Here is a 14,873-nt window from a genome sequence, read left to right as displayed (position 1 = left end):
TTGAGAACGTGATTCCGCAATCACGGTTCCTGAAACAGAAGGTGTGAGATAACGGTTTAGTCTCTCTATCGGTAGCTTGATCCACACGGAACCACATGCCTTCCCTTTCCACGGTAAGACCCTTACCCTTCCAGACATTCTAGCTCGCGCAGCAAACCAGGGTAATGGTTTCTCGATTAAGCCATGTTCACAATGGGATTAAAAACGACCGGTAGACCGCTGCTGACCATGCCGTTTGTAGCTGGAACTATCCCTTCCCTATAAGCGCCAAGCATTTGCTCGATCTATTCGGTATTTTAACGTGCAATGAATTAGCAAGCTTGACTTATTCTCTGTTACGTAAAACTTTTTAGGAATTAATAATTTGTGTTGTTGTTATTTATTTCAGTAAATCATTAGGGGCTTATTGGTCAATAATTTCGAGTCTTTAAACTCTTTAAAAATTTATAGACTATGACTTCAAAATAGTTAAATCTAGTGAATTATTAATTTTATCTAATAGATCTTTCTTATTAAATTATCACGTATCCAGGAAATTTAATTGTAAATTGATTAAATTAATTGAACTAGCATGTACTAGTTCGATATAGTACAATCTAATCTGAATTATATTTAAAAGTAGGGTTCTACGTTTTATATTTCGGAAATCGCATTTATTGAACGAGTATATAAATATCATTGATCTTTACTGTGAACGAATATAAAAATATCCCCACATTGACGGCCGCACGTGTAGATAAAATGGACCGTGCGAGCTAAGAAACCTCAAACAAGGACGTGGGTCCTAGTAAGGACGGTTACGGATCAGAAATCTCGTCGCGCCTTTCTAATTAATGTCACTTCGCTCCCTCTCCCTTCAGAGTGAAGAGGGTCTCCGTAAAGGGGTCGATCCTTAGTCTCAACGCGAAAGCTCGAGCTTCTCCCGACCTGGCGATCGCTCACCCTTTTTTTAAAACCATTTCTTCGCCACCGGGGTCCTGTGGCTGCCAGCAGACGGCGTTGGCGGGGATGAAGATTAATTCGTTCCGTCTTAATCGTATCAAAGTTTGAGAGCCGAGTCAGGCTCGGCTCGCCGAGCCCTGCTCAGCACGAAATGCTCCTCCAACCCCTGCGTCACCCTTTGAAGCTGCACCATCCCATATCCAACAACGGCCACCTCCAGAAGTCACGTACCACTCCCCGCTACCCCCTCTGCAACTTTTTACTTTTAGCTTGACCCTATCACCCGTCGTTTCCTCCCACCTCCGTGGCCTCTTTCTGTTTCTCCTTGGCGTCGTTCCTTTCCCGCCCTCTTTGCGATGCATCCCCGTGCCACCTTTTCTTTCTTCCTCCTTGCCTGGATAATCATATTTAATAATGTCTCCGAGTATTTTTGCCCCGCTGTCAAAGTTAAGGCGAGAGAGAAGTTGGCGCGAAAGGTGGCGGGGGCGGTGCACGAAGTGTCTGGGAATCTCGGTGGGAGATTGGCTGGTGCTGGTGTGGCGAGAGGAATGACAATCTTTTTTATTTAGAGCGCAACTTTCACTGCAGTTTGAGTAAATCCAACATTGCATCAAGACTCTGGAAGCGGTCCGCTCATGAACTGAAATATCCAGTTGGTCTTCTTTGCTGTTATACGGTCTCGTTTTTTATGCAAAGCAGCCAAGGTATCGGTGTTGTTTAACTAAAACGCATATGATATCTAAACTGCATATCGCATTTTGAATCCAATAACGAAAATCACTTTTTATTACAACTAGTACAACACAGGCGCGCGCTATGCTACATTTTTTCTTCTCCGAGGAGTTCTGTGCTATTTATATTGTTATTTGGCATATTGCCTAGAGTTCTCGATGATTTAAAATTCGTTAAAACAATAAATGAAAAAGTTCTAGCCATTAAAATTTTTTTCTTTTCCGAGGAGTTCTGTGCTATTTATATTGTTATTTGGCATATTGCCTAGAGTTCTCGATGATTTAAAATTCGTTAAAACAATAATGAAAAAGTTTTAGCCATTAAAATTTTTTTCTTTTCCGAAGAGTTCTGTGCTATTTATATTGTTATTTGGCATATTGCCTAGAGTTCTCGATGATTTAAAATTCGTTAAAACAATAAATGAAAAGTTCTAGCCATTAACATTTTTTTCTTTTCCGAGGAGTTCTGTGCTATTTATATGTTATTTGGCATATTGCTAGAGTTTCGATGATTTAAAATTCGTTAAAACAATAAATGAAAAAGTTCTAGCCATTAAAATTTTTTTCTTTCCGAGGAGTTCTGTGCTATTTATATTGTTATTTGGCATATTGCTAGAGTTCTCGATGATTTAAAATTCGTTAAAACAATAATGAAAAAGTTTTAGCCATTAAAATTTTTTTCTTTTCCGAAGAGTTCTGTGCTATTTATATTGTTATTGGCATATTGCTAGAGTTCTCGATGATTTAAAATTCGTTAAAACAATAAATGAAAAAGTTCTAGCCATTAAAATTTTTTTCTTTCCGAAGAGTTCTGTGTATTTTATATTGTTATTTGGCATATTGCCTAGAGTTCTCGATGATTTAAAATTCGTTAAAACAATAAATGAAAAAGTTCTAGCCATTAACATTTTTTTCTTTTCCGAGGAGTTCTGTGCTATTTATATTGTTATTTGGCATATTGCCTAGAGTTCTCGATGATTAAAATTCGTTAAAACAATAATGAAAAGTTCTAGCCATTAAAATTTTTTCTTTCCGAGGAGTTCTGTGCTATTTATTGTTATTTGGCATATTGCCTAGAGTTCTCGATGATTTAAAATTCGTTAAAACAATAAATGAAAAAGTTTTAGCCATTAAAATTTTTTTCTTTTCCGAGGAGTTCTGTGCTATTATATTGTTATTTGGCATATTGCCTAGAGTTCTCGATGATTTAAAATTCGTTAAAACAATAAATGAAAAAGTTCTAGCCATTAAAATGTTTTTCTTTTCCGAGGAGTTCTGTGCTATTTATATGTTATTTGGCATATTGCCTAGAGTTCTCGATGATTTAAAATTCGTTAAAACAATAAATGAAAAAGTTCTAGCCATTAAAATGTTTTTCTTTTCCGAGGAGTTCTGTGCTATTTATATTGTTATTTGGCATATTGCCTAGAGTTCTCGATAATTTTAAATTCGTTAAAACAATAAATGAAAAAGTTCTAGCCAATAAAATTTTTTTCTTTTTCCGAAGAGTTCTGGGATATTTATATTGTTACCAGTACAATACAGGCGCGCGCTATTTTTATTTTTCAATATTAATAATGTTTTCGAATAATAATATTCATCTATTATTTATTATATGCACAATTATCACATTCTACCAAATTGTTAACCTCCACGCGAAGACAGCCGCGCGATGGTAATCTAAACTGAACATAACGCACAACGCGAATCGAGATAACCAATCAGCGTCGCGGAAAAGAGGCAACAATGATTTCGATTTGATTTAACACGGCTTTTTTAAGAGTGGATACGTCACGTGCATTAAAATTTAATGCATAGTATATTTAATACGACCCGATCTAAAAACACTGAAATCTAATTTGATAAAAATGCGCGAAAGCACTTCAAGAAAAAAAATAAGGAGAGACCTGATGCCGCTTTGAAAAGAACTACATTTCCATTATTCCATTATTGTACGATTCTACAATACCTTAACCTCGCGATTGGCGTGATACACGCGTGATTATTTTTCTCTCATTCGTGAACCGACCAGGTGCATATCGACGTACTGCACCTCTTGTGTATAATGCACGCATGACGAGACTACGTACTGCTTCAATTTTTTTATACAACAACCAGATGAAATCTCTGAATGGATATTCTCTACCAAAAACGAATTAAATCCGACTCTTTGTGCTGCTTTTTTAAATACAAAGTTCGCGTGTAAATAATACTGTACCACGCACGGTCAGCATACTGTATTCGATATATTGTGTAGCAACGAAATGCACATTCACCGACAAGCGCAGCACATGCGTGTTGCGTGAAGAACGTATAGAGGGTTGTATTTTTACATTTACATTTATTAGCGGTATATAAAAAGCATTAAATAAAATGGAATATTACATGTAATTATGTACATTTCTGCACTGGAAAACTTTTTCGAATATAGCGTGAGCCATATTTTGTACAGTAGACGGTTATAAACTGAATGTAACGCGCGCGAAAAAAATAATTTTGTATCATTGAGTTTTCTCTAAAGGTAAAAAATATATGAAAATAAATAACAAGATTCTTTAACATAAAGTAATAATATTTATTTTAACCAATAACCTTTGAGAGAAAAAAGACAGACAGAGAATATACGATATATTTCTTCATTATATAATAATAAAATTTTTAATTTTAAATGGATTTAACAGAATTTAATTTTCGATGAAAGATATAAAAATTTAAATAAATGATTTGTTATATGTTTTATATTAATGAGGAGAAATACTCTATAACACGTTGCCGATTAAAATTTTATTTTATACTACATAATTATTCCTTTACAAAGCTAATTTTTTAAATGAGAATATGACAGCTTTTATGGGATTAAAATATAAAGTATAAAGCTGTTTGTAGTTTGTATAATATAGGAAATTAAAAAATTCATATAAAAGATAAATCCATTATGATATACAAACGATGTATCAGTGTATAAATATTCAAAAACGTATTTTATATACAAACATCGTACCAATTTTTACTATACAAATTTTTATTATACAATTTATTATACAAAGTGTTTTTATTACGTCAGTATATGACATTATGTAGTAAATAGTTCGCGCGCAATATCTGGAAAATATTATGACAATTTAGTATAGTTATTATTTTATTAATGAAAAACAAATTCAGAATCTTGCAACTGTTCTTGCAATTGCTGCATCCGCTAGAGAGAGATTTGTCTTAATGCTGTTGCTGGATTGCTAGTTGCTGGAGAGGTGCCGATGCCTTCTTCTTGTCCGCCGTTTGCAATAAATGCGTCTGCTGAAACAAATTCAGCTGCAACTGTTCTTGCAATTGCTGCATCGCTTGTTCCAACTGTTTCTTGTTAAGTTCTGCGAGTTGATGCTGATGCTGAAACAAAGACAGATGACGAGTGCATCATATTATCGAAGATAAAATGATTAATTTAATGCGATATTTAATAAAGTGATGATTGATTATTGTATTGACATTTTTATTTTATATAACAAATTGTGTTAGCTGTAGCAACATAAATTGTGATATGTTTCTCGCATGAAAGATCGAAATAATTAATCGTGCATAAAACAATATTGTCCGATGTTTATCATTAAACGTCAGGGAAGTGAACATTTCACTCTTGTCAAATTAGCTGGCCAGAATAAAAAGAAGAGGAAAAAAGGGCGGAGACGGCACTTGCTTCTTGGAGTGATGAATAAATCACGGACGCAGATAATTCGCGGCACCAAGGGGGCAAGAAGATAGAGGGCAGTTGATGGGTACCTCGAAGACAAACAACGAGACACAACGGCTGATGGCGATGCTTAATTGCTTACCTCACCCTCTAGTCTAACCCCCTCCGCCCATTTCATTTCTCGGTCTCTCGTGCGCCTCGAGGATATTTTAAAACAAACTTCAAGGTACGGTACCCTTTATCATATTACTATAAACGAAAACTGCACGATTAATGCGTGCAAACACGCTCTCGTTAATAAGCATTTTCCACAGTCACATTAAGCGATAAAACAAATTATAATGATGGATATTTTAATAATAATAAACTGTTTTTGTAAATATATTCCATAAAACATGTTGAGATCAAATATATTGTATTTTGTTAATTTAAATAATTAATATGCGAATATTCATTAACTACCTTGTATTGAATCATATTATCTGAAAAATCGTCTAAATTTTCCGAAATGGCTAATGAAAAGGTGATACAACACAAAATAAGAAAAAGATAATGTATGCTTTTAATTCAAAATCCGACCACATCCTTCTTCGCAAGAATAGTTTCTGCTACAATAAGCTACATGGTGCCATGAAAAATATTTGTTGTCGCGTTGGTATTTTTGAAAAAGAATATCAGAGTGCTTATTGGATCGTAGGCGCCAGGATAACACTGCGGCTGGATAGCAAAAGTGGTTCGTGCGATGTGTATTGTTATCATAACGATATAGAAGAGACTACGCGTTTACACAGACCGAGTATCAACCCTCTCGCTACAGCATTGAAGTTCCCAGCGGTCCGTTGACCGTGAATTGCGCGTACATCGAAATTCAAAGCTTCTTTGAGGATTAGCTTTCTCTCGAAAGCATCTTACCCCGTTCCCGTTTCACTTATTTAATTGAGAAAATTTAATTCAAAATTTATTGTTGTATAAATTGCATAACATGATATTTTCGTTATAAAGCACATTTTATCCGAATAATGCAATGACATATATTTATACGCGATATAAATGTATATATTAATAGAAAAATTTATTATCATTAAATGCGTCCGTCAGTTAAATGATATTATAAAATAATTATTTCTGTCGAGATACAAACGGACAGTTTCTTCTCGGGAAGATTAAAATCTGTCATCCTCTGTTGCTTCTGAGGATTTCTAAATGGTTAATGTTATTAGCAAACCCTGTTATAATGTAAATATACAATGACGTTTCACGTAGATAACGGATAATCGATAGAAAGACAATAAAATGACAAATTAGCTGAAACATTCTGACTAATGAATGACTTAATTTATGTCGCGTTGCTGACAGCTCAATTATCTCCTAATGTGAAATATAAAATTTATATTTCTCTTTACTAAATTACATACAATGTGTAAAATAGAAAATTAAAAAATTCCACTTACGTTTTTTAAGGAGAAATAACCGAATCGTTCCTGGTTAGATGCATGATCGGAAGATGAATCCTATAATTAAACGATGTGATAAGTCAATTTCGATTTTAAGTTAAACCTGAAGACTGAATTCAATTTATATTTAATTAAATATATACAGGGTGTCCCGGGTTTTAACCGACAAACTGCGGGAGCATATTCTACTAGTGGAAATAAGAAAAAATTCTTATATCGAGTTTGCTTAGAAATGCTTTATTGCAAAGTTATAAACCAATATTGAAAAGAAATATGAGATAAGTAACAACGGATTGTTTCACAAAAATAAAAATTATCTACGCAATGATTTAGTGACGCATTTCAAAATGATGTCCTTGCACATCGATACAAGCTAGACACCGACGTAGTACAGAATTTGTTACAGTACGACATTCCTGAAAATTTTGTTGCATCTCAGTAACTGAATTAGTAATTCGTTGCTTTAAATCTTCAAGCGAGATTACTTCTGTACTGTAAACTTTATTTTTTAAAGTTGCCCATAAATAAAAATCAAGAGGCGTTAAATCGGGCGATCTTGGAGGCCAGAAAACCGGTGCTCCTCGACCAATCCACCTATGAGCGTAATGTTCGTCTAACCAGTTTCTAACTTGTCTAGCATAGTGCGATGGACAACCGTCTAACTGTATCCAGCTGTTTTGGCGAAGATTTAAGATTCTTTCCGAGCGTCGTCGGTGTCTTAGAGCTGAACGAACATCATCATATTCATTCATAGGTCGAAATGAACCCAAATTACGTAATTGCAAATGGGTATTACTAAACATAGAACTATCTGGTACTCTCCTGTTAGGAAATCTACGTTGACACTCTCGTAGGGCAGCTCGTGCATTTCCGTCACAGAAGCCGTACCCGAAATGAATATCGGTGTATTCCTCGTTTGAAAACACTTTGGCATTCTGATAGTAATTGCTAGTTGACACGACGATTGAAATCTAACAGCTACTGTTGTGAAAGTAACAATCATACTGAATCGTTTCAACATAGTGAACATGAATACACGTGAATACACGTAACATAAACATCTTCGACCTTCCAAATTCTACACTATGTTCCGTTGTTACTTATCTCATATTTCTTTTCAATATTGGTTTATAATATTCATATTAATTAATCATTATGTATATATATACAGGGTGTCCCGGGTTTTAACCGACAAACTGCGGGAGCATATTCTACTAGTGGAAATAAGAAAAAATTCTTATATCGAGTTTGCTTAGAAATGCTTCATTACAAAGTTATAAACCAATATTGAAAAGAAATATGAGATAAGTAACAACGGATTTTTTCACAAAAATAAAAATTATCTACGCAATGATTTAGTGACGCATTTCAAAATGTTGTCCTTGCACATCGATACCAGCTAGACACCGACGTAGTACAGAATTTGTTACGGTACGACATTCCTGAAAATTTTGTTGCATCTCAGTAACTGAATTAGTGATTCGTTGCTTTAAATCTTCAAGCGAGATTACTTCTGTACTGTAAACTTATTTTTTAAAGTTGCCCATAAATAAAAATCAAGAGGCGTTAAATCGGGCGATCTTGGAGGCCAGAAAACCGGTGCTCCTCGACCAATCCACCTATGAGCGTAATGTTCGTCTAACCAGTTTCTAACTTGTCTAGCATAGTGCGATGGACAACCGTCTAACTGTATCCAGCTGTTTTGGCGAAGATTTAAGATTCTTTCCGAGCGTCGTCGGTGTCTTAGAGCTGAACGAACATCATCATATTCATTCATAGGTCGAAATGAACCCAAATTACGTAATTGCAAATGGGTATTACTAAACATAGAACTATCTGGTACTCTCCTGTTAGGAAATCTACGTTGACACTCTCGTAGGGCAGCTCGTGCATTTCCGTCACAGAATCCGTACACGAAATGAATATCGGTGTATTCCTCGTTTGAAAACACTTTTGGCATTCTGATAGTAATTGCTAGTTGACACGACGATTGAAATCTAACAGCTACTGTTGTGAAAGTAACAATCATACTGAATCGTTTCAACATAGTGAACACGAATACATGTGAATACACGTAACATAAACATCTTCGACCTTCCAAATTCTACACTATGTTCCGTTGTTACTTATCTCATATTTCTTTTCAATATTGGTTTATAATATTCATATTAATTAATCATTATGTATATATATACAGAGTGTCCCGGGTTTTAACCGACAAACTGCGGGAGCATATTCTACTAGTGGAAATAAGAAAAAATTCTTATATCGAGTTTGCTTAGAAATGCTTCATTACAAAGTTATAAACCAATATTGAAAAGAAATATGAGATAAGTAACAACGGATTTTTCACAAAAATAAAAATTATCTACGCAATGATTTAGTGACGCATTTCAAAATGTTGTCCTTGCACATCGATACAAGCTAGACACCGACGTAGTACAGAATTTGTTACGGTACGACGTTCCTGAAAATTTGGTTGCATCTCAGTGACTGAATTAGTAATTCGTTGCTTTAAATCTATCTGGTACTCTCCTGTCAGGAAATCTACGTTGACACTCTCGTACGGCGGCTCGTGCATTTCCGTCACAGAATCCGTACACGAAATGAATATCGGTGTATTCCTCGTTTGAAAACACTTTTGGCATTCTGATAGTAATTGCTAGTTGACACGACGATTGAAATCTAACAGCTACTGTTGTGAAAGTAACAATCATACTGAATCGTTTCAACATAGTGAACACGAATACATGTGAATACACGTAACATAAACATCTTCGACCTTCCAAATTCTACACTATGTTCCGTTGTTACTTATCTCATATTTCTTTTCAATATTGGTTTATAATATTCATATTAATTAATCATTATGTATATATATACAGGGTGTCCCGGGTTTTAACCGACAAACTGCGGAAGCATATTCTACTAGTGGAAATAAGAAAAAATTCTTATATCGAGTTTGCTTAGAAATGCTTCATTACAAAGTTATAAACCAATATTGAAAAGAAATATGAGATAAGTAACAACGGATTTTTCACAAAAATAAAAATTATCTACGCAATGATTTAGTGACGCATTTCAAAATGTTGTCCTTGCACATCGATATAAGCTAGACACCGACGTAGTACAGAATTTGTTACGATACGACATTCCTGAAAATTTTGTTGCATCTCAGTAACTGAATTAGTGATTCGTTGCTTTAAATCTATCTGGTACTCTCCTGTCAGGAAATCTACGTTGACACTCTCGTACGGCGGCTCGTGCATTTCCGTCACAGAATCCGTACACGAAATGAATATCGGTGTATTCCTCGTTTGAAAACACTTTTGGCATTCTGATAGTAATTGCTAGTTGACACGACGATTGAAATCTAACAGCTACTGTTGTGAAAGTAACAATCATACTGAACCGTTTCAACATAGTGAACATGAATACACGTGAATACACGTAACATAAACATCTTCGACCTTGCAAATTCTACACTATGTTCCGTTGTTACTTATCTCATATTTCTTTTCAATATTGGTTTATAACTTTGTAATAAAGCATTTCTAAGCAAACTCGATATAAGAATTTTTTCTTATTTCCACTAGTAGAATATGCTCCCGCAGTTTGTCGGTTAAAACCCGGGACACCCTGTATTTTATATTGGCGGACACTTGACGGCTCTTATTGGTCTATTTGCTTTTAGCTATTTAAACTTAATGCGAAGAATTGATTGAATTATGTCAATATGAAAGTCGATATCTCAAATATTTCTAAAAGCATGACTTGACTTCATTACATATAAAATCTTTGTTTTGTTCTCCGATACACAGATACAATACACGTGTACAATGAGGTGCATGAGGTCCTTTTTCGGTGTAGATGGTGTAGATAAGCGCGCCATCTGCAGACTGCGTGGTCGAATGTACGCTTCGCTTATCTACACCTATCTACACCGAAAAGGGACCTCATTAATGCACCTCATTGTACATTTACCACAGTAAAATAATAAAACTCACCTGATGATGTTGCTGCTGCTGTTGCTGCTGCTGCAGGTACAGCGTGTGCTGCTGCATAAAAGACTGCAGTTGCGTGGGGCTGAGTATATGTTGTTGCAGCAGCTGTTGCATCTGGTGGAGGCCGCTTGCCGAGCTGAGCATCATCTGCGAGGGAGTCTGCGACGACGGAGCCCCTGGCGGGCCACCGGGTGGCGGGCCCTGGGTAGGATTCGGCGGTGAACCCCTCTGTGGGGCTTGCGGGCTCTGATGCGGACTAGGCTGGGGTCCTGGTGCCCCCGAGCTGGGCTGTTGCGACTGCTGCGTGATAATTGGTTGCTTTTGCTGGGTCATGGGTGCTGCTGTCACTGCGTGTCCGGCGGGACTGAGCTTCCCATTGCTTTGATACTCGATGCTGAGATCCTGCTGCTGCTGCTGCTGCTGTTGATCAGCAACGCTGCTGCCACTGCTGCTCTCCGTTATGTTGCCTCTGATGGAGTCACGATTGCGGGTCGTAGGTAGACGATCCCTCGCGTCGCGGCACTCGCGGTCCCGCGACGAAAAGATGTCGCGCGATTGCTGCTGTTGCTGCTGCTTCAAGGCTGCAAACAGCGAAGTAGCCTGCAATACGAAAATGGAGATCGAGAGCTCGATCAAAGGCTGTTGCGAGCTGCCTTGCGGAGAAACGCACGCGACCACATTTCGTTGCGGAGGATTACAGCAAAGCTACGTTTTAACATGCAGAGGTCTATGTACGTTAACAATATTTAGCAGCAAAGTTTCAGATGAGAGATAAAATGGTGACACTGACTCGCGGGGGAAAGGAAAGAGCGCAGCTCCAGGCGGAATATTCATGATATAAATGCCGCATAATGTATATGCGTTAAACTTCTGCCGTATTTTCAACAATATTGATCTTATCTAATGGTATTCGAGCCGACCAGCTCTGCTGCTCCGTCATCATTGGCTGGCTCGAAGGAAAACTCGCTGTTGTCTGAATGACGTCGGCTTGAGTCTCCTCGGCTGTTTACACAGCGGGATTTGTTTTATTAAGTTCTATCATCAAGCAGATTGTCGAGTGTAAAGGCGGAACTGAGCACCCAGCTTCTCTTCCGTTCATTCCTTGCGCAGCAAGGATACCATAGAATAGAGGGTCGAAACTTTCGAGCGCGCGTTCCAGATGTCTCGATAAGTTCTCTATTATTATTGTGTTATTGTACGATTTAATGGGACGGTATTAGGCGACATTCCCACAGAGGAATTTATTAGCCTTTGTTACTCCAAGGTGTGTACCATCGTCAATGTAATGTAATGTTGCTGGACTCTCCGAAAGAGATGATTAATTTATTGTAATATATATAGAGGAGAATCCCCTATCATGAGATATGCTCCTAATATGAGATAATGGAGTTTCTGCTAAACTAGTGAGCACCATCTGTTAATTCCACCATAAACTTATTACTCTTGGTGTAAAATGTATTTAGCGAAAAATTCATTGTTCGTTATTGCGTTTAGCCTTTGCAAGAAAAGGTTTGTGAAATCGTGAACATGTCGAAGGAACTTGAGGTAAGTCTTTAAACCTTGTTTATTATATAATAAGGAAATGGTTGGCAATAAATTCAGTATGCAATGATAGAGTAGAATCGTAGTAACAGGAAAATACACGATTTGTTGAATTGCTTAATTGTAGAGGTTAGATTTCATGATCGCGGAACCGCTGGGCGTGTTGCTCGTATAATGAGACATTCAGGGTACTCTTAATATGAGATAATTATTGCTCGAATATGAAGAGTATGTAGTGTAATAAAAAGAAAGAAAATACTACTTAAGGTTAAAGAAAAGTTAATACGAATTTATATTAATTTTTATAGAATCTGACTATGGAGGTTAGAGATACGAGGAAGCGTCGATAGTGGAATCGTGAAGATTTGGCGAAGGCTGTGGCAGCAGTATTTTTATAAAACTATCTAATAAAGTTTTTTAATTGCAATACTGATGTATTTTGCACTTTTAACACCGGTTTCTCAAGGTATCTTATATTAGGAGCACACTTTCTCGATCCTGCGTAAAGCTCTTTTTTCAAATTTGTTTAATTTTCAGAAAAAATAATATTTAAATTAGATTTTTCATTTGACCAACCTAAAGCTTATTAAATTCTCTTCAAGAGAACGTATTACATTTTTAAATTCTGCCTATAGATTTCCTTACATTCGGCAAAATCGATATGGTATCTCATAATCGGGGACTTTCCTCTAGATAATAGAATTATTATAATTGATATTAAAAATGTTTTACGCGTGCACAAGTTTATCAATTAATTAAAGAAACTATTTAAATTATTTCTTACGTTAAATGTACAGTCAAATATTCGTTAATATCTTTATCAGTAAAAAGCATCTTAATCCAGTTGCTCGGACAAAGATACTTCCAATTCGATTCCGATGGCCTTGCACTTTGCACCTTCGCTGGAACTGAATTACATAACAAATAATCGTCACGCAACAAAGTAATTACCACAAACACACGTGTCTCGGCAGACATTGCTTATGCAAATATTTATCAACGCAAGGATCCATCGGGTAACAGAACAGCAACGTAACTTATCGAACACGATCGTGTATGTTGTCTCATGTTTATTCCGCAAAAATATTCCTTCGCATTTTGTTTGACGCTTTTACACGCGTCGTTCAACTTTTGAACCGTATCGAACCTGGTATCTCACGGAATATCAAATAACGCGAAGTCGCCAAAATTTTGTACAATGACCAACATTTCCAAATAATTTCCAATCGTGTGTTGATCGATGAAGATGACCATAATCAGCATATGCGCATCGCGAAATAGTGTTTAAAATTAAATTTTGTTCTTATGCAACTCCACAAAGTATTATAAAGGCAAATGTATTATTACAACAAATGTGATATGCAGAAGTTATGCAAAAATTTGGTAATTTGCAAAATACATATACAAATACAATATGATTTACTTAAGATTATTACTTGCGATAAAGTAATACATTAACGCATATGTATGCGTTATGTGTGTCGCATATATAAAAATAGCATATAAACACAACGGTGATTTGTTTTAAAAAATAAATAATAGTTATATTATTCATATTTGCACAATTCGGTCGACTAAAATGACTAAACTTTCTATTAAATTTCTGTTAAATTAAATGAGCCGTTAAACACCGAAGAAATGTTAGTGAAGATAAATTTAAAATAGATTTGCTTCCTCGCAGAGTTACGATTGTCTTTCGCGCAGAAGGCCGTGTGTCTCTTGCAAATCCAGCACGCCGAGTCCTATGCTAATCTTATTTGTGTACGATTACGTATGTTTATAACATGCAAAGAAATTCCGCAGTGCGCGTTATCAGTGTTTAGTCAGGAGCGCCAGCGCGTGGCGTTTCGGCCTGAAGTCTGCGGAACAGAGGAAAGAAAGAAAAAGAATAGCAGGATCAGAAGGCGACGAAGGAAAACAGAAGAAAGGCCACATCATCTCATGGAATTTTGCGCGTGTGCCTGAAACGCTTCTGAATTCGTTCCCTTCCCGTTATCGTAAATACGAGCTTTGTTGTTTAATGTCAGCTTGTAATAACAAAATCGAGAATTTACTTTTTAATTATTTGATATTGATCCGTAAGCAACCGGAATACCCATAATGTGCATAAACATGCATGTTGTTATAAATAATCATGTTATTCGATTATACAATGATCGTTACCTCCTCTGATCACGTAAAGTGATCAGCGTTTTCACGTGCATCAGAATACATGAATTAGTTGTGACTTTTTATTATTAAGGAACGGATAAACATGCGCCATTACAAGTCTGGATTGCAAATGACGTTGTTTATCCATGGAATTAATGAAACGCGGCGATCGGCGGCACTGTTTAATCTACTTTGGACTCGTCCCGTGCAGGACTCATCACGGTCGTCTTTTAATTCATTAATTAATACCAACTCGGCGTCGCTCTTAATGAAGAAACGAAGAACCTTATACCGAAATCGCGACAAAACGCGGAAGGGGTAGCGATTCTCCGTTATTCGTTGCGAAAACGCAAGAGGTTTTAAA

At 36.4% G+C, this 14,873-nt stretch overlaps 1 protein-coding gene across 1 annotated transcript; it reads right to left on the bottom strand.

Moving 5' to 3' along the window:
• Positions 1–4,886: 4,886 nt before the first annotated feature.
• Positions 4,887–11,588, bottom strand: LOC113563415 (forkhead box protein P1-like). The gene is made up of 3 exons (XM_026975059.1): positions 10,820–11,588; positions 6,810–6,869; positions 4,887–5,057 (listed from the first exon to the last, which is right to left on the bottom strand). Exons 1-3 carry the CDS (start codon positions 11,147–11,149, stop codon positions 4,887–4,889), a joined length of 561 nt encoding a protein of 186 aa, XP_026830860.1. The 5' UTR covers positions 11,150–11,588.
• Between the last annotated feature and the right edge of the window lie 3,285 nt (positions 11,589–14,873).

The sequence above is a fragment of the Ooceraea biroi genome, chromosome 14 (genome assembly GCF_003672135.1).
Source record: "Ooceraea biroi isolate clonal line C1 chromosome 14, Obir_v5.4, whole genome shotgun sequence".
In the NCBI taxonomy this organism is placed as follows: domain Eukaryota; kingdom Metazoa; phylum Arthropoda; class Insecta; order Hymenoptera; family Formicidae; genus Ooceraea; species Ooceraea biroi.
This window is presented reverse-complemented; position numbering and strand designations above follow the sequence as displayed.